This window comes from Pseudophryne corroboree, chromosome 6, assembly GCF_028390025.1.
Source record: "Pseudophryne corroboree isolate aPseCor3 chromosome 6, aPseCor3.hap2, whole genome shotgun sequence".
Lineage (NCBI taxonomy): Eukaryota > Metazoa > Chordata > Amphibia > Anura > Myobatrachidae > Pseudophryne > Pseudophryne corroboree.
The window spans coordinates 206,352,726-206,371,385 of record NC_086449.1 but is presented as its reverse complement, the minus strand read 5'-3'; the positions used below and the strand labels follow the sequence as shown (position 1 = coordinate 206,371,385).

Genomic DNA, 18,660 nt, shown 5'->3' with positions numbered 1-18,660 from the left:
AAATAGGCAAAAATAAATAAAACAAAAAAGGTAGTAATAATAATAATAATAATAATAATGAAAAAAAAAAAGCATGTTTGCTTTACTTAACGGTAAACCAGTAACTGATGCCGAAACATAACATAGCATAACATACTGCAGAGATTCAGGATGTGTGCCTGTCTGCATCACAGGAAAGTATCCATTTTACACTAATGAGGCTTTGCTGGAAAATATTTGCTACAGGAGCCTCAGAGAAATCTATCCATCATTGGAGTCGCTCAGCGTCACCCTGGCTGTAATGAAATTCCCAGCTATGCTTTCTCACATATTTTCATGTACTGGCAACCTCCACCAAACAGCTACAGAAATGTCCCCCCAACGTTCTAAAGTAGAGACTCCTTTATTGATTCTCAGAGGTCTATTAATCAAGTGCAGATAACCCCAATCTCAGGCTTGTTTGGCAGAGAAATAATCTATCAATGCTTCATGCAATTTATGAACAGGGATACTGCGGAGAACCCAATCATTTCTCGATGCAGGTCCTGGTGCAAGATGCAAGTGAAAAGAAGAAGGAACACTGTGGGTCCAAACCTAGAAACTTTACCTTTCACTACAGTATTTCTATTACAAGACCGAAGAGCAGACTCATTTTTTATTTTTTTTATATTATTATAAAAGTTGATCTCACAGACAACAGCACAGTATGCAATTGCACATTCACCCCACTGCAAAGACCCCAAAATCAGACCTGGAAGCATTACTCCGCTGTGCTGTTCAATCACTCAGTTACAGCTAGTTTGGCTCATGTGGTGTTGCTGGAACTGATCATTCCCAAGGGTTAGCATTAACACCTCTTTAAAAACCAGACTCTGCTCACTGGCCAGACTTTCATAGGGAGACTGGGCTGAAAATAAACAACCTTGCCACCCAGGAAAGAATATGTAGTCAGGAAAGTGATGGGATGAGCCCTCGCTTAGTATAATGATTAACACATAATTAATAAAATAAGGTGAAATGACAATTGTGTCCATAACAGTGTAGCACAGGCCTTCAACTGCATTGTATTGTCGTGAACACAATTTTAATGTAAAACTTACAAAACGCAAAAGTGTAAAACCGCAGCTTAAATGCTCTGTTTGATGTGAGGCTCCTGCTTGACCTAAATGGAGCAGATTTTGCACCTTCTATTTCCAGGTCTGCGAACAAGCGCACTAGCACTGCAATGAAACAATAACTTTCAGACTTCTGTGCACTGAGATCGGAGGTCCTAATGGTGAATGAGACTACAAATTAATTTAGCCATGAACTGGGTGGTGAGACTTTTTACCATGGGTAATAGCGGCCTCTGTGACTTTTTAATATTCAATACAAAAAAAAACAACGAATTAATGGGAGTTAATGTGGGTTTTAGTTTGCTCCGCCACAGTAGGTGAAAATTATGGAAAAATGCTTATTTTAATGTAAAAATGACAGAACACAGCTTAGCGCCCCGGGGACACCTCTCCTACTGAATAATGAAGTATTTAGAGGCTTTTACAAAGTAAAAATATGGCCAATAAAAGACATGACATTTTCTCGCGAAAGCAGAAAATTAGAGTTAGGCACTGGGGGAGGGTTACAGTTTAGGGGGAGGGTTAGGGTTAGGCTGTGGGACGGGAGAGTTAGCATACTTACTAAAAAGTGTCGGGATTCTGAGAGTTGGGATGCCGGTGTCGGGATTCTGACTGCCAGCATCCTCACTGCCTGGCTCCTGTACCCAACCCGTAAGGTGAGGTGTTGCATTAATGAGATTGCAGGGAGTTGCAAATGTTTTTTCTAATTATTTACATGGCGCCTGCGGTGACTTATCTCTACAGTAACTGTGCAAATCGCTGTAAAAATAGCCGACGCAACATTTTCAGGGTAATTTTTGCTAAAACGGCAATGTGGGACTCCAGAGAGGTTAGTAATTGAACATGGGCGCGGGTGTATGGTGTGAGCCCCTCTGGACGCAGGGACTCGTGTACACTGCACCCATTATAGATACGCCAATTAATATACCCCTAAATACTGTAAACACTTTTATTTCCTGACGTACGCATACAGGCTATCATTGTCCCAGAATTTAGAGAAAGCTGCAAAAACCAACCACGTAACTGCCTCCAGTACTTTGCTGATGCCCCCTGGCAGCTTTCTACACTGTCCTGCTATCTTATTTGCCACTTTTTGGGGAGTTCAGGATGGCTTCCTCACTCCTTCCCGCACTCTATATAGGACGTTCACTGAAGTATTTATGCCTCGATGTTACCGACTTGAAATTTGTAAGTGAATGGGAATCAAGAGCACGCTTGAGGAAAATATCTCACAAAGCGAGCATTAGTAGAAACATAGAATTTGACAGCAGGTAAGAACCACTTGGCCCATAAAGTCTGCCCTAGCCTGCACAAGTACACGCACACACCTACACACTATGGTTCATTTTTTGTTGGGAGCCAATTAACCTACAAGTATATTGTTGGATTGTGGGAGGAAACCGGAGTACCTGGAGGATACCCATGCAAGCACAGAATGCCCAGGAGGATGAAGTAATTGCTGTTGCTTCGAGGTACTGTCTCATAGACAGGTACAGTTGCCAAGTGTCTCTTCTATACAGTTACCCGTCAGTAGCACCTAGTAATAAGCAAGGGGGAGGATGCCAAGTGCACTGAGGATGCCCAGGGGTAACCACAGTCACGTTGATAGATTTTCATACCTGTATTCTAACTCTACACTGTAAACCAATCATACCGCCAGGTCAGGTAGAACACAGAGACACTGGCAGGATATAGATAAATCCCCACTTTTCTTGCACAGGAAAACATTCTATTTTAAATCAAATGACTATGATAGAAGTGCACTCAGGGTGAGGCAGAATTAATGTTATGCCTTTGAGCTGTTTCTGAAAGACAGGAGGTGCTATCATAACTCTGCAGCATTACAGGAATGAAAAGGGATATCCTGTTCATCAAAGCAATGATAAAGAGATATAGAAGTATAATTATATGTAATTAAAGTGACATGTCAAGACAAGACATGCCCTGCACAGCTATATCACTTCACAGTTACGTTTCAAAGGAGTCAGGCTAATGAAAGCCAAAATCCGATTGGCTTCTGTGGGTTATTGTGTGTCATCTGTTAAATATTGTATTGACATACAGTGGCATAAGAATGGAAACATAAAATCAGATAGGTTTTACATTTACTGGGGTAAAATATCACTAAACAAAGTAAAAAACATCTAAATATAACTCATGGAATAGTTTCCTATGGCCCCTACGAGTTGTATACGAGAAAATATGCATAGTAAATCAGGAGAGACATGTATACTTGTTAGAGGTGCATGCTTTTTATACAACCTTTTGGGTCCTTCTCTCTTTTTTTTGCAATAAATGTTTATATCGATTTTAACAAAATAGCAAAATAAAATGAAAAGCGTGGACACATAGACAGGAAGTACAAGAGAAGGGGGCATTGACAGTTGGTCAGGAAGGTGTCAAACTTAGATGTACGCTCAATGCCTAAATCAGTATTCCATAGCGTCCAAGCAGCCAAATAATAAGAATTTACTCACCGGTAATTCTATTTCTCGTAGTCCGTAGTGGATGCTGGGAACTCCGTAAGGACCATGGGGAATAGCGGGCTCCGAAGGAGGCTGGGCACTCTAGAAAGATTTATGACTACCTGGTGTGCACTGGCTCCTCCCACTATGACCCTCCTCCAAGCCTCAGTTAGGACACTGTGCCCGGACGAGCTGACATAATAAGGAAGGATTTAGAATCCCGGGTAAGACTCTTACCAGCCACACCAATCACACCGTACAACTCGTGATACTATATCCAGTTTGACAGTATGAAAACAACTGAGCCTCTCAACAGATGGCTCAACAATAACCCTTTAGTTAACAATAACTATTTACAAGTATTGCAGACAATCCGCACTTGGGATGGGCGCCCAGCATCCACTACGGACTACGAGAAATAGAATTACCGGTGAGTAAATTCTTATTTTCTCTGACGTCCTAGTGGATGCTGGGAACTCCGTAAGGACCATGGGGATTATACCAAAGCTCCCAAACGGGCGGGAGAGTGCGGATGACTCTGCAGCACCGAATGAGAGAACTCCAGGTCCTCCTCAGCCAGGGTATCAAATTTGTAGAATTTTGCAAACGTGTTTGCCCCTGACCAAGTAGCTGCTCGGCAAAGTTGTAAAGCCGAGACCCCTCGGGCAGCCGCCCAAGATGAGCCCACCTTCCTTGTGGAATGGGCATTTACAGATTTTGGCTGTGGCAGGCCTGCCACAGAATGTGCAAGCTGAATTGTACTACAAATCCAGCGAGCAATAGACTGCTTAGAAGCAGGAGCACCCAGCTTGTTGGGTGCATACAGGATAAACAGCGAGTCAGATTTTCTGACTCCAGCCGTCCTGGAAACATATATTTTCAGGGCCCTGACAACGTCTAGCAACTTGGAGTCCTCCAAATCCCTAGTAGCTGCAGGCACCACAATAGGCTGGTTCAGGTGAAACGCTGACACCACCTTAGGGAGAAATTGGGGACGAGTCCTCAATTCTGCCCTATCCATATGGAAAATCAGATAAGGGCTTTTACATGATAAAGCCGCCAATTCTGACACTCGCCTGGCTGAAGCCAAGGCCAATAACATGACCACTTTCCACGTGAGATATTTCAGATCCACGGTTTTTAGTGGCTCAAACCAATGTGATTTTAAGAAACTCAACACCACGTTGAGATCCCAAGGTGCCACAGGAGGCACAAACGGGGGCTGAATATGCAGCACTCCTTTCACAAATGTCTGAACTTCAGGTACTGAAGCTAGTTCTTTTTGAAAGAAAATCGACAGAGCCGAGATCTGTACTTTAATGGAGCCTAGTTTTAGGCCCATATTCACTCCTGCTTGCAGGAAATGCAGAAATCGACCTAGTTGAAATTCCTCTGTTGGGGCCTTTTTGGCCTCGCACCATGCAACATATTTCCGCCATATGCGGTGATAATGCTTTGCCGTAACATCTTTCCTGGCCTTAATAAGCGTAGGAATGACTTCTTCCGGAATACCCTTTTCCTTTAGGATCCGGTGTTCAACCGCCATGCCGTCAAACGCAGCCGCGGTAAGTCTTGGAACAGACAGGGCCCCTGCTGTAGCAGGTCCTGTCTGAGCGGTAGAGGCCACGGGTCCTCTGAGAGCATCTCTTGAAGTTCCGGGTACCACGCTCGTCTTGGCCAATCCGGAACCACGAGAATTGTGTTTACTCCTCGCTTTCTTATTATTCTCAATACCTTTGGTATGAGAGGCAGAGGAGGGAACACATAAACCGACTGGTACACCCACGGTGTCACTAGAGCGTCCACAGCTACCGCCTGAGGGTCCCTTGACCTGGCGCAATATCTTTTTAACTTTTTGTTGAGGCGGGACGCCATCATGTCCACCTGTGGTTTTTCCCAACGGTTTACCAGCATCTGGAAGACTTCTGGATGAAGTCCCCACTCTCCCGGGTGGAGGTCGTGTCTGCTGAGGAAGTCTGCTTCCCAGTTGTCCACTCCCGGAATGAACACTGCTGACAGTGCTAGTACATGATTCTCCACCCATCGGAGGATTCTTGTGGCTTCTGCCATCGCCATCCTGCTTCTTGTGCCGCCCTGTCGATTTACATGGGCGACTGCCGTGATGTTGTCTGACTGGATCAGCACCGGCTGGTGTAGGAGCAGGGATTTTGCTTGACTTAGGGCATTGTAGATGGCCCTTAGTTCCAGAATATTTATGTGAAGGGAAGTCTCCTGACTCGACCATAGTCCTTGGAAGTGTCTTCCCTGTGTGACTGCCCCCCAGCCTCAAAGGCTGGCATCCGTGGTCACCAGGACCCAGTCCTGTATGCCGAACCTGCGGCCCTCTAGAAGATGGGCACTCTGCAGCCACCACAGTAGAGACACCCTGGTTCTTGGAGACAGGGTTATTAAGCGATGCATCTGAAGATGCGATCCGGACCACTGGTCCAACAGGTCCCACTGAAAGATTCTGGCATGGAACCTGCCGAAGGTAATTGCTTCGTAAGAAGCCACCATCTTTCCCAGGACCCGCGTGCAGCGATGCACTGATACCTGTTTTGGTTTCAGGAGGTCTCTGACTAGAGATGACAACTCCCTGGCTTTCTCCTCCGGGAGAAACACTTTTTTCTGGACTGTATCCAGAATCATACCCAGGAACAGTAGCCGTGTCGTCGGAACCAGCTGTGACTTCGGGATATTCAGAATCCAGCCGTGCTGGTGCAGCACCTCCTGAGATAGTGCTACTCCCACCAACAACTGTTCCTTGGACCTCGCTTTTATTAGGAGATCGTCCAAGTACGGGATAATTAAAACTCCCTTTCTTCGAAGGAGTATCATCATTTCCGCCATAACCTTAGTAAATACCCTCGGTGCCGTGGACAGTCCAAACGGCAGCGTCTGGAATTGGTAATGGCAATCCTGTACCACAAATCTGAGGTACTCCTGGTGAGGATGGTAAATGGGGACATGCAAGTAAGCATCCTTGATGTCCAGGGATACCATGTAATCCCCCTCTTCCAGGCTCGCAATAACCGCCCTGAGCGATTCCATCTTGAACTTGAATTTTTTTATGTATGTGTTCAAGGATTTCAAATTTAAAATGGGTCTCACCGAACCGTCCGGTTTCGGTACCACAAATAGTGTGGAATAGTAACCCCGGCCTTGTTGAAGTAGGGGTACCTTATCACCTGCTGGGAATACAGCTTGTGAATTGCCGCTAGCACCGCCTCCCTGTCTGAGGGAGCAATCGGCAAGGCAGATTTTAGGAACCGGTGGGGTGGAGACGCCTCGAATTCCAGTTTGTACCCCTGAGATACTATTTGAAGGATCCAGGGATCCACCTGTGAGCGAGCCCACTGATCGCTGAAATTCTTGAGGCGGCCCCCCACCGTACCTGGCTCCGCCTGTGGAGCCCCACCGTCATGCGGCGGACTTGGCAGAAGAAGCGGGGGAAGACTTTTGCTCCTGGGAACCTGCTGTTTGTTGCAGCCTTTTTCCCCTACCTCTGCCTCTGGATAGAAAAGACCCGCCTTTTCCACGCCTGTTTTTCTGGGTCCGAAAGGACTGAACCTGATAAAACGGCGCCTTCTTAGGCTGTGAGGGGACATGGGGTAAAAATGCTGACTTCCCAGACGTTGCTGTGGAAACTAGGTCCGAGAGACCATCCCCAAATAATTCCTCACCCTTATATGGCAACACTTCCATGTGCCTTTTAGAATCTGCATCTCCTGTCCACTGGCGAGTCCATAAGCCTCTCCTAGCAGAAATGGACAATGCACTAACTTTAGATGCCAGTCGGCAGATTTCCCTCTGTGCATCTCTCATATATAAGACCGAGTCTTTTATATGGTCTATGGTTAACAGGATCGTGTCTCTGTCTAATGTGTCAATATTTTCTGACAGTTTATCTGACCACGCAGCGGCAGCACTGCACATCCAAGCTGACGCAATAGCTGGCCTAAGTATAATGCCTTAGTGTGTATATACAGACTTCAGGATCGCCTCCTGCTTTCTATCAGCAGGTTCCTTGAGGGCGGCCGTATCCGGAGACGGTAGTGCCACCTTTTTAGACAAACGTGTGAGCGCTTTATCCACCCTAGGAGGTGTTTCCCAACGTGACCTATCCTCTGGCGGGAAAGGGAACGCCATTAGTACCTTCTTAGGAATTACCAATTTTTTATCAGGGAAAGCCCACGCTTCTTCACACACTTCATTTAATTCATCTGATGGGGGAAAAACTACGGGTAGTTTTTTCTCCCCAAACATAATACCCTTTTTAGTGGTACCTGTATTTATATCAGAAATGTGTAACACCTCTTTCATTGCCTCAATCATGCAGTGAATGGCCTTAGTGGGCATCAGGTTAGACTCATCGTCGTCGACACTGGTGTCAGTATCAGTGTCGACATCTGGGTCTGCGGTCTGAGGTAGCGGGCGTTTTAGAGCCCCTGATGACCTGTGCGACGCCTGGACAGGCACGAGCTGAGAAGTCGGCTGTCCCACATTTGGCATGTCGTCAAATTTCTTATGTAAGGAGTCTATACGTGCACTCATTTCTTTCCATAAGCTCAACCACTCAGGTGTCTGCCCCGCAGGGGGTGACATCCCTTCTAAAGGCATCTGCTCCGTCTCCACATCATTATCCTCATCAAACATGTCGACACAGCCGTACCGACACACCGCACACACACAAGGAATGCTCCAACAGAGGACAGGACCCACAAAAGCCCTTTGGGGGGACAGAGTGAGAGTATGCCAGCACACACCAGAGCGCTATATAATGCAGGGACTAACTGAGTTATGTCCCCTATAGCTGCTTTTTCTATATAATTTATACAGCGCCTAAATTTAGTGCCCCCCCTCTCTTTTTTAAACCCTTTTCTGTAGTGTAGACTGCAGGGGAGAGCCAGGGAGCTTCCTTCCAGCGGATCTGTGAAGGAGAAATGGCGCCAGTGTGCTGCAGGAGATAGCTCCGCCCCTTTTCCGCAGACTATTCTCACGCTTTTTTCTGGATTCTGGCAGGGGTATTTTCCACATATATAGCCTCTGGGGCTATATATTGTGGTATTTTTGCCAGCCAAGGTGTTATAATTGCTTCTCAGGGCGCCCCCCCCAGCACCCTGCACCCTCAGTGACCGGAGTGTGAAGTGTGTGTGAGGAGCAATGGCGCACAGCTGCAGTGCTGTGCGCTACCTTGGTGAAGACTGATGTCTTCTGCCGCCGATTTTCCGGACCTCTTCTTGCTTCTGGCTCTGTAAGGGGGACGGCGGCGCGGCTCCGGGACCGAACACCAAGGACTGGGCCTGCGGTCGATCCCTCTGGAGCTAATGGTGTCCAGTAGCCTAAGAAGCCCAATCCGGCTGCAAGCAGGCGAGTTCGCTTCTTCTCCCCTTAGTCCCTCGCTGCAGTGAGCCTGTTGCCAGCAGGTCTCACTGAAAATAAAAAACCTAAATCTATACTTTCTTTCTAAGGGCTCAGGAGAGCCCCTAGTGTGCATCCAACCTCGGCCGGGCACAAAATCTAACTGAGGCTTGGAGGAGGGTCATAGTGGGAGGAGCCAGTGCACACCAGGTAGTCATAAATCTTTCTAGAGTGCCCAGCCTCCTTCGGAGCCCGCTATTCCCCATGGTCCTTACGGAGTTCCCAGCATCCACTAGGACGTCAGAGAAAAAGACAGATGTAGGGCCCAATATATGGGACTGGGTCCTTCTCTTTTTCAACGATGGTAGAACATGAATATATTTTAATATTGATAGAGGAGGATCAATTCATATAGGGCCTAAATTCTGATCCGGATGCTGCAGCGCCTTTTGCCGGTATCGAGTCTGTGACTTTATGCATCTGTTGCTGCAAGCCGTTCCATGGTGTACAAGCATGCGCATGCCATGTGCAAGGACTGAGATCCCCATTTTCAGTGTCTTTAGGCGCTCATATACCACTCGGTGCACAACCATCAGTCACACCATCGAAACTACACCAGCCCCATGGTAAGTGCAGATTCTCCATCAAAACATGGGACGCTCTGGGCTAGCATAACTAAACTGCCTTGGAACACTATCCACAACATCTATTGGGAATAGTAACGTGTGGCGAGCGAAGCAGAGCGAGCTACCGTGCTTGAAGCGTGGTGAATGAAGTGAGCCTGCAAAGGTATGTGTTTTAATGTCCTGAACAAGTGTAATGATGTTCTGAAGTAGTTTATTTATGTTAATCCAGGGGGTCCTATGTTCTGAACTTAAACCAGACAGACCATCTCTGTGCGCCTGAACAGCCACCTCCCAGTCACTGCCCAGGAACACCCAGTACATTTCCAATGCTTTTCTGATACCGTGCGTCTCAATCGCAGCTGCGCCTCTGTGCATATATACCGTGTGACTTTTTAGCGGATTAAGATGCATGCGCAGTAGCCAAAAACTCTAATCCATGAACTGTTTAATAAAACAATGAGTGGACTAAACTCTGCAGGTATTTAGGAAACAACATTGGGAAAAAAAAATACATCTTGTATGTCACATAACATTAATGTGCCAAACTTTGCGCGCACCAAATCATATAAAATAATTAGCTTGAATTCCAAGCCATTCTCATTATACCTCTGTCCGGGGAGGAAATTAAATGGCAGATGTCTTCTATCAGAGTTAACTGGACCATAATAACTCAGGTAAATAGGAATTTCTGTGCTCTAATGAGATTAGAGATGACATTCAGAAAAGAACAGAGTATCTGACTCGATCACTGTGCACCATTTCTACACAGAAAGGGTTACATGTAATACTCGTCTGAAGCAAATAAACAAGTGTCTATAAGGAAATCAGCATGTGAAATAATAACATCCCAGAGTAGTGTATCATACTATAAGTGACAGCCACATATACCTAGAAAAATAAAACTTGACGGCAGACAAGAACCACTTGGCCCATCTAGTCTGCACATATACACACACACCCTAGGATTATTTTTTTTTGTTGGGGGCCAATTAACCTATCAGTATATTTTTGGAGTGTTGGAGGAAACCGGAGTACCGGTGGAAACCCACGCAGGCACTGGGAGAATATACAAACTCCACACAGTTAGGGCCACGGTGAGAATCAAAGCCATGACATCAGTGCTGTGAGGCAGTAATGCTAACTATTACACCATCCGTACTGCCTCACATATAGCTAATGAAACAGAAGAACTTTTATGAACCCCTGTTGGAAAGAACTGGACATACAGTACTGAGGTCTTCTGCACTGCGATCTGCAGAGCAGTAGAGCTCCTGGCTTCCCTACTATTTGCTACATTGGGCGACTGATAAGAAACAGTGGCATTAGCCAAAACGAATGTGTTTATGAGAGGAATGTGTCTACTCCTATGCACAGTTCCATATAAGCTTTAGCAGACAGATCTGAAAATGACAAAGCTATAAACTGAAAATGCCATGAAACAATCATTGTGCCAGGTTATAGTATTTCAGTTCTCAATAGTGGAAAACTTTGGCATTAACTTCCAGAGAGCAAACAAAAATGACTCCTGTCTGTTACACAAGAAAAGATAGCAGAATGTAAATATTTACAGCATAATTCTAATATGATTAATTGTGGTCCACTGACACAGGCATATGTAATAAAAAACTGACCGTACATCAAAAGATACCTAGGCTACAGGCATTTCACCTTCAATTCCAAATCCATGTGCCATCAGGAAAAAAAAATATTGTTACTCGATGGCAGATGACCATTTTCCTAATACACACCTGATAAAACTTGGCAGTTGCTATGTGGAGTGTTAGGGGTGAAAGATGAAGAGGGAGCCAACGCTTGGCGTTTGTGCCTTATTAGATGTTCTCTTCTAGAGAAGGGTACGCCTGGGTCTGCCGTAGTGTTGGTCGGGTGAATCATCAGCTGCTCCTCTCCTATTTGGATATATCCAGTCTGCAGAGGAGAAAAAGAGAACATCATAGAGGTATTAAGTTACCATATGAGGTAAAGCAGCACTTTTCTGAGGGAAGATGAGTTAGTACCTGACACTTACACACAATAGTGTGATTATTGTTCTGGAAGAACCAATATTTAGGAGAGTTTGACCCATTAATTCAGTGTCTCATGACTAATGAAAATGCCATGTCCTAGTGATGTCAACGAATACTAGATAATTGCTCGGATATTAGCTTAATTACACTACATGTAGGTTACAGTTGCATTCATTTCATTAATTAATTTCTTTCTTTCTCCGTGTGTTTTCCCGGAGGCATAGTTGGCCGTTTTTCTCTTCTAAAACCTATGAAGTTTTTCTCTACTAAAACCTATAAAGTTGATCTTTATAAAAAAAAAAAATGATCATGTTAAACCAGGACAAAGCATAAAAAACGTAGACAAGATACAACAGAAAATACTTCCAGTGGACACATTACTAACTAAACAAACATACATAACAGAAATGCGCAGAATCATGTATAGTTAGTTATAAGGCGCATGCATATTCCGCAGCATTTCACAGAGAAAATTTGGACATTCACATCAGTCCCTGTCCCAGTAGCGCTTACAATCTATATTCCCTACCACATGGACACATACACACTAGGGTGAATTTTTGTGGTGTGACAACTAACCTAACAGTATATTTTTGGATTGTGGGAGGAGACCAAAGTACCCAAACCAAAGACTACAGTGATGTGAGGCAGTAATACTAACCATTACACCAACCATACTGTCCCAAGTAATACAGTAATAAAATGATGAGCCCTGGAAGCACTAGATACTAACATTGTTCCCCAATATGGGAAATGTTTTGTGTATTTCTTGGTACCGATTGCAACAGTTTACAAAACAGTGAACCAACAAGGCCACCAAAAGATAACATTTTGACAGGGCCATACTATCACTAAACTAAAAATAATGTATATTAGAATAAAAGGGTTCAGTATGCTTTCCCGGCGCCAGTATGCTCGCCACACTCGCCACAGGTTCTCCCACTCTACGGGTGTCGTGGACACCCACAAGTGGGAATAGCCCATGTAAACCGGGATTATGGATGTCGGCATTGCCAGCTGTCAGCATTCTGGCGTCGGTATCCTGAACGCCGGATCCCCGCGGACGGAAAATTAAACGTATACCAAATATAAACCCTTGAGGCCACTGTGTATAACAGAAATAGAGCAACAGTCATGAGGCCAGTGGGGCTCTTGTCGTTTTTGCAGCAATAAGAAAAATATACAGTACAAGTACTACACAATTATTTTTGTAATGTGTTTAGAGTTGTATTTATTTAATACTTTGAGGCTCTCATTGGTGATACTGCTTTCTTATGAGACGTGCTGTGTACGGTGCACTGCCTCAATACATTATGATAAATGTTTCGCAGTTTCTAGTCTGTGACCGTGACCGCAAATCATATGACAAGTCACCACTAATGCCTGTTTTCCTTCTCAGGAAGTCAGTCAGCAATATAAAGGAAGGTGAAAGTGACAATGCTAATAGTAGAGATGCAGAGAAGAAAGGACAGCTCATTGTTGTTGGATACAGCTTCTCAATGTTCCATTCCGTTCTTCCCACGAGGTCAGGTGCGATAAATGTTATTTCCAAGTGAACATGAAGGCTTAAGTTCAAACGGATTTGAAGTCCCGCAAGCAGACATCCACACAGCTAACTCTGCCAGTGTGCTGTGGCTGGCAGGGAAGTGGTTACTGCGCATCCCTCAAAGACCTGCAAACCACAAAGAATCACCCGGACCCTAGGGCTCAGGATAGGCTTCCCTTCTTCACACAACTCCTGCCAAGCATAACAGAAGGATTTTCTTGTAAAAATAAAACCCTTGAAGCACATGGAAGACCTACAGCAGAGATATATCTGGGAACCTTGTGATAATTCCTATTCAGTAGAAACGCTAAGAGGGTGTGGATGAATCAGAGGTAACACATCAGGAGGGAACAGATTGCTCTGCTCTCTAGGAAAGCTTCCACTCTGCAATAACTTGCAAAGCGTGACCTTCCAAAATCAAATATATTAATTCCAGTGTGAGGTGTGGAAACAAACAGAGGCCCAGCTTTGCTGTATCCCATGACATGAAGACACACAGCGACTGATGCAGATTTGAACGCAAAGCGTACCTTGCACATGTTCTGGAAACAAGCGCACAGAGGATGCAGTCATACACAATCTGACTGAAGGGGGATAACTGGGTGCTAATGGGGCTGCTACTGAACGAAGGCTAAGTTCAGTAACAGCGTGACAACAGCATTTGGGCTATGCAGAGTTGTGTAAACGTGTAACTACGTCGGCTTTCAGACTCATCTTTTGCATCAAGCATAGGGCTGGTGCAAGAGCTTACTAATAATGGTGGGAGGTGTAAAATTAAGCATATAGACAGAGGCAGTCCGGCCTCAGAGATGCATACAACTTTCCATATGGGAGAATATACGCATTTACTTCTGTGCACACAAGGGGGGAGCAATGGCAGCCATCTAGCCTTCACCTCTGCTTCAGCCCCATAACGGGGCCAATTCAGTTCCCTGATAAATTTCACAAGGTGGTTCCCTCAACTTTTCATGTTATCGTGGCCACAAAAAGACTGTCTGCACTTTTGTTATTGGCACATGGAAAGTATAGGGAAGGTGATGGTGTGACATTGGGCCTAATTCAGATCTGAACGCAGCAGCAAATGTGGTAGCTAATGGGCAAAACCATGTGCACTGCAGGTGGGGCAGATATAACATGTGCAGAGAGAGTTACAACTAATTTCAGGATGATGGTTGTAGAAAAAACCACGGGGTGGGGGGAGGTATCCCAGTCTCTTGTAAAAAAAAAGTGCAGTCTGGTATCCTAAGGCAGAAGTACCATTGGTGCAGCAGGTGTATTGCACCAGGGTCCCTGGGGACTAAGGTACCCACTCCAGCCCAGACCAGCAATAAGTTACCCCCTGCACCCCACCCCCCCCCCCCTTCCCCGCTAAAGGCCTGGTGCAGAGAGCAGTGTGGGCCCCACTGTCTGAGGAATCTGGGATGGGGGGGGGGGGGGGAGGCTGACCTTGTGTGTTTTAAACTGATAGAGGAGTCCTGCCATCTACTCTAATTAACAGACAGCTGTACATTATTTCTGATTCACTGCTGTCTGCGAATTAAAGTCAGCTCATAACTGGTGTAACTGTCAGAGTCTGCCTGACCGAGTGCCAAACTGAGGGAGGAAAGCACAAGGAGTGGGGGTCCCTGTCAGGACAGAGCAGAGGCCGTTGTGTTCCTGCCCCCACCAAGGTACATGCCCCCTGCTCTCCACACCCCACAGTATATTATACTTGTATCCATGTCACCCACTGCCCCCCCCCCCCCCGTCACCCTCTGCCTCCCCCTGCCTTATGCTGTCACCCCTGCCTCTATCTGTCACTGCCGTGTAGCATATTGGCAACTTTGGTTTGGGTGGAGGGGGGGGCCCAAATAATATTTTTCCACCTGGGCCCACCACTTACAAGTTCCGCCGCTGCACAGTATATCAGTGCTTAATATGTGCTGAACACAGTCACATGGGTTTCTTAATGCATCAGATACCAACTGCATTAACAACTGCATTATGCTTTACCCATTTATTTCAAAACCTCATTCATCTCAGTGGTATTTCCTGGGTGTAGAAGCCGCATTGAACTTAATGGACTAGCTAAATGCATTGGCAAATTCACCCCCCTCCCCCATCCCCAAAAATAAAATCCATAACTAGCAGCAGTGCTAGGCCACCTAGAATAGGGCACACCGGGCATCAGGCCACCTGGCTAAAATAGAAACCAGCCCCGTGCTATTAGAGGGAAATTTGTCAGCATGGATTCCCTTGTCATAGTGAAGGAAAAAACAAACAAATATCACATATTTTGTATAAAATTTGAGTATCACTGCACTCCACAAGGGACAGGATGTCAGGAAAGAGGTGAGAAAGAAAAAAGGATAGAAGGGAACAGCATGCAAAATTTAAGAGGATATTGGGAGGGATTGGAGCACAACAAAGACCCACTTTGAGCGGAGGAAAAGTTGTCTGAGAGTGGATGCAGAAGCCTGACTCCCCTTCACTGAGAGGCTTGTCAGAAAAAAACACTGGTTGTCACACAAATTAAGGGGTCTATTTACTAAGCCTTGTATGGAGATAAAGGGCACGGAGATAAAGTACCAGCCAATCAGCTCATAACTGTCATTTTTCAAACCCAGCCTGTGACATGGCAGTCAGGAGTTGATTGGCTGGTACTTTATCTCCGTGCACTTTACCTCCATCCAAGGCTTAGTAAATAGACCCCCCCAGACACTTACCGGTAAGTGCATTTAGTGAGCGGGATGCCGCCACTGCTACCCACTGAACTGACTTTCATCTGACATCTGCAATCACCAGGGGGGACATAAACTCTGGGATTAGGAGTGTTCCTAAAGAAAAACCCAATTCTCACCATGGGCGGGATGTACTAAGCGGAAAATGCTGTAAACTCCCTGTTTACCGCATTTTCCTGATGTACTAACCCCCGGCCGGCAGGACAGCGCCGCGGCGGGGTACACCAGCTTTAGCTGGCGTTCGTCCATAGAAGCCTATGGGCTTCTCTCCGCGGCGCTGTGTGAGGGATCCGATCGGATCCCTCCCAGCATGCCCTGCGGCCACCCCCGTCACCCAGCGCATGCGCAGACTGACTCCTGGGGCCGAATCCCGGAAGTCAGGCTGCCGCTGCGCATCGCGGAGGGCAGCTCTTATCGGAAGAGCTGTCCTCCGCAATGCTGATCGCATATGTTAGTAGATATGCGATCAGCATCGTGGCGCAGGGCGGCGATGGGCGGTGATATACATTAGTACATCCCGCCCCACATGTGATATTCCTCCTCTGGTGACACTGCACTCACAGAGCTATTCAACCCAGACCTGACACCATATTTTAAATACTATCTATATACAATTTTATCCAATTTATTCATTTTTTTTCTTGTGTCATTCAATTTTTGACTCCACAACAGTATTATTATTTTTTGATAATATTATCATAGTACATACACCCGTGAAGGGAATAAATTCAGGATTTCTCAAGACACCTCATTTTGCCTCGTCCATTATCACCCCTATCCCCTCCCTCCTATTCTCTTCTAATATTCCCTGAGCAGCGCTGTATACCTACACTACCCCCCATATAAACACATATAACAATTAAAATTAACTTAAATAACATATTTCCCAAACCCTTAATCAAAATGTATTAATAAATAAAGTCTTTTATTTTAATTCTCCATCGTAGTTTAATGTTAAATTCTTTGGTCTTTGTAATCTATTGTGAAATCCTCCTGCCTTTGTAATTCAATGGGGGGAAAAATCTCCCTGCTGATAGCTGAATGACTATGACTGACCACAAACAATATTAGCTGCCCAGCCAATCACAATTAGTTTCCCACACTGGGTGCATGTGATTGGCTAACAGCTAAGGGTAGTACTGGTCAACTCAGGACACAGGCATTACACAGACAGAAAATTCCCCATTATGTTATGATGAAGAACAAAAACAGTTTTATTTTGTTTTTATATTAAAGTGGTGAATGACAGTTTGAAAAGTGTCTTGTACAATTAAACTTTGGTCACATTTTTCTTTCTTCTTATTGTAGAACTACATGTCCCAGTATGCACTGGGTGTGCATACTGGTGCTTGTAGTTCATCAAACAGCAGTATGTCATTCCAGCTGGAAAATGTAGATGAGACAACAAATTGCTGGATGACTAGCACTTGGAGCACCGGTAAGTAATGGGTGCCTGTTGGAGCTATCTAATTGTTTTTGTGCAAATGCATTACTTTCACCAAATGCACCTGATTTAGGGGGTCATTCCGACCTGTTCGCAAGCAGCGGTTTATCGCTGCGGTGCAAACGGGTGCGGAATGCGCACGCGCGGCGGCGCAGTGCGCGACATTGCCCGGCGATTACGTCACAACTTACAAAGGAAGCAGTCGCAGAGCCGACCGCTAAGAAGATTGACAGGGAAAGATGTGTGGCTGGGTGGATCCGGAGCGTTTGGTGCCGTTTTCGGGGAGTGGTGAGTATAACGCAGGTGTGTCCAGCAGAACGGAGGGCGGAGGAGTGACATCAAAGCCGAGCCCATCATCGCTGGATCCATCGCACAGGGAAAGTATGTCCAGGGCTGGTCTTGTTCTGCTTGAAATATTTTTAGCTTAGCAGGGCTGCACAAGCGATCGCAGCCCTGCTAAGCTAAAATACACTCCCCCATAGGCGTGTACTAGTTGATCGCAGCAGCAGCGAAAAGTTGCTGGCTGCGATCAACTCGGAATGACCACCTTAGCCTTGTACATGGCTAAACTCATCTAAATCCTGGTTTGTGTGCCCAACATATGGACTTTTTTTTGGGCGATTTTTGCTTGCTCAGGAGGCTGCCAGCAGAAATCATGCATTCACACCTGTCGGCAGAAAAAATTGGATAACTCTGATGGACGCCATTAGTAACAGCTGAGCTAGAAACAATTGAATTCTCCACTATGGGACCAGTTTATTATTAAGGGGTGGTCTTCTGGTTGCCGACTGTCGGGATCCCGGCGCCCAGTATACCGGCGCCAGATTCCCGACAGCCAGCATACCGCCAGATTTTCTCCCTCGTGAGGGTCCACGAACTCCCAGGGCTCATTTGCGCTCGCCACGCTGTCGGTATGCCGGCGCCGGTATGCTGGTCGCCGGAAGCCCGGCCGCCGGCATACCATACTACACCCTTATTAAGACACATTTTTATTGCTTACACATATACACACACACACATCATACTAGGATAATTGTTCAGAGCATGTATGTGACTCATTTTGAAGACTCATACAAACACGATGGGGCTGAAAGCTCCTGAAAATATTGTTTGAAAATACAAAAATTTGGCAGCATTGTATTGTGTGTAGCCCAACAGACCACATTACGTGTAAGCACCATGCCTTCTCACGTAGGAGTAGGACTGCACACATTTCACAGTCTGCTACAGTACGGATAAAAAAAACACAGCATGGCAGCCAGTGTTCTTTCATAGTAACATAGTAACATAGTAGTAACATAGTAATTGAGGTTGAATAGAGGCAAAATGTCCATCGTGTTCAACCTGTATTAAGTTGAGTTGATTATAATGTACCTGCTG

At 45.7% G+C, this 18,660-nt stretch overlaps 1 protein-coding gene across 4 annotated transcripts in view; it reads right to left on the bottom strand.

The window, feature by feature from the left end:
- ADAMTS17 (ADAM metallopeptidase with thrombospondin type 1 motif 17) overlaps nucleotides 1-18,660 on the bottom strand; it is a 547,181-nt gene that overhangs the window by 450,640 nt on the left and 77,881 nt on the right. For all 4 annotated transcript variants that reach the window (XM_063925679.1, XM_063925677.1, XM_063925678.1 and 1 more), the window contains exon 3: nucleotides 11,295-11,472. In XM_063925679.1, coding sequence (XP_063781749.1) covers nucleotides 11,295-11,472 — 178 coding nt within the window. The remainder of the gene's footprint in view (nucleotides 1-11,294; nucleotides 11,473-18,660) is intronic.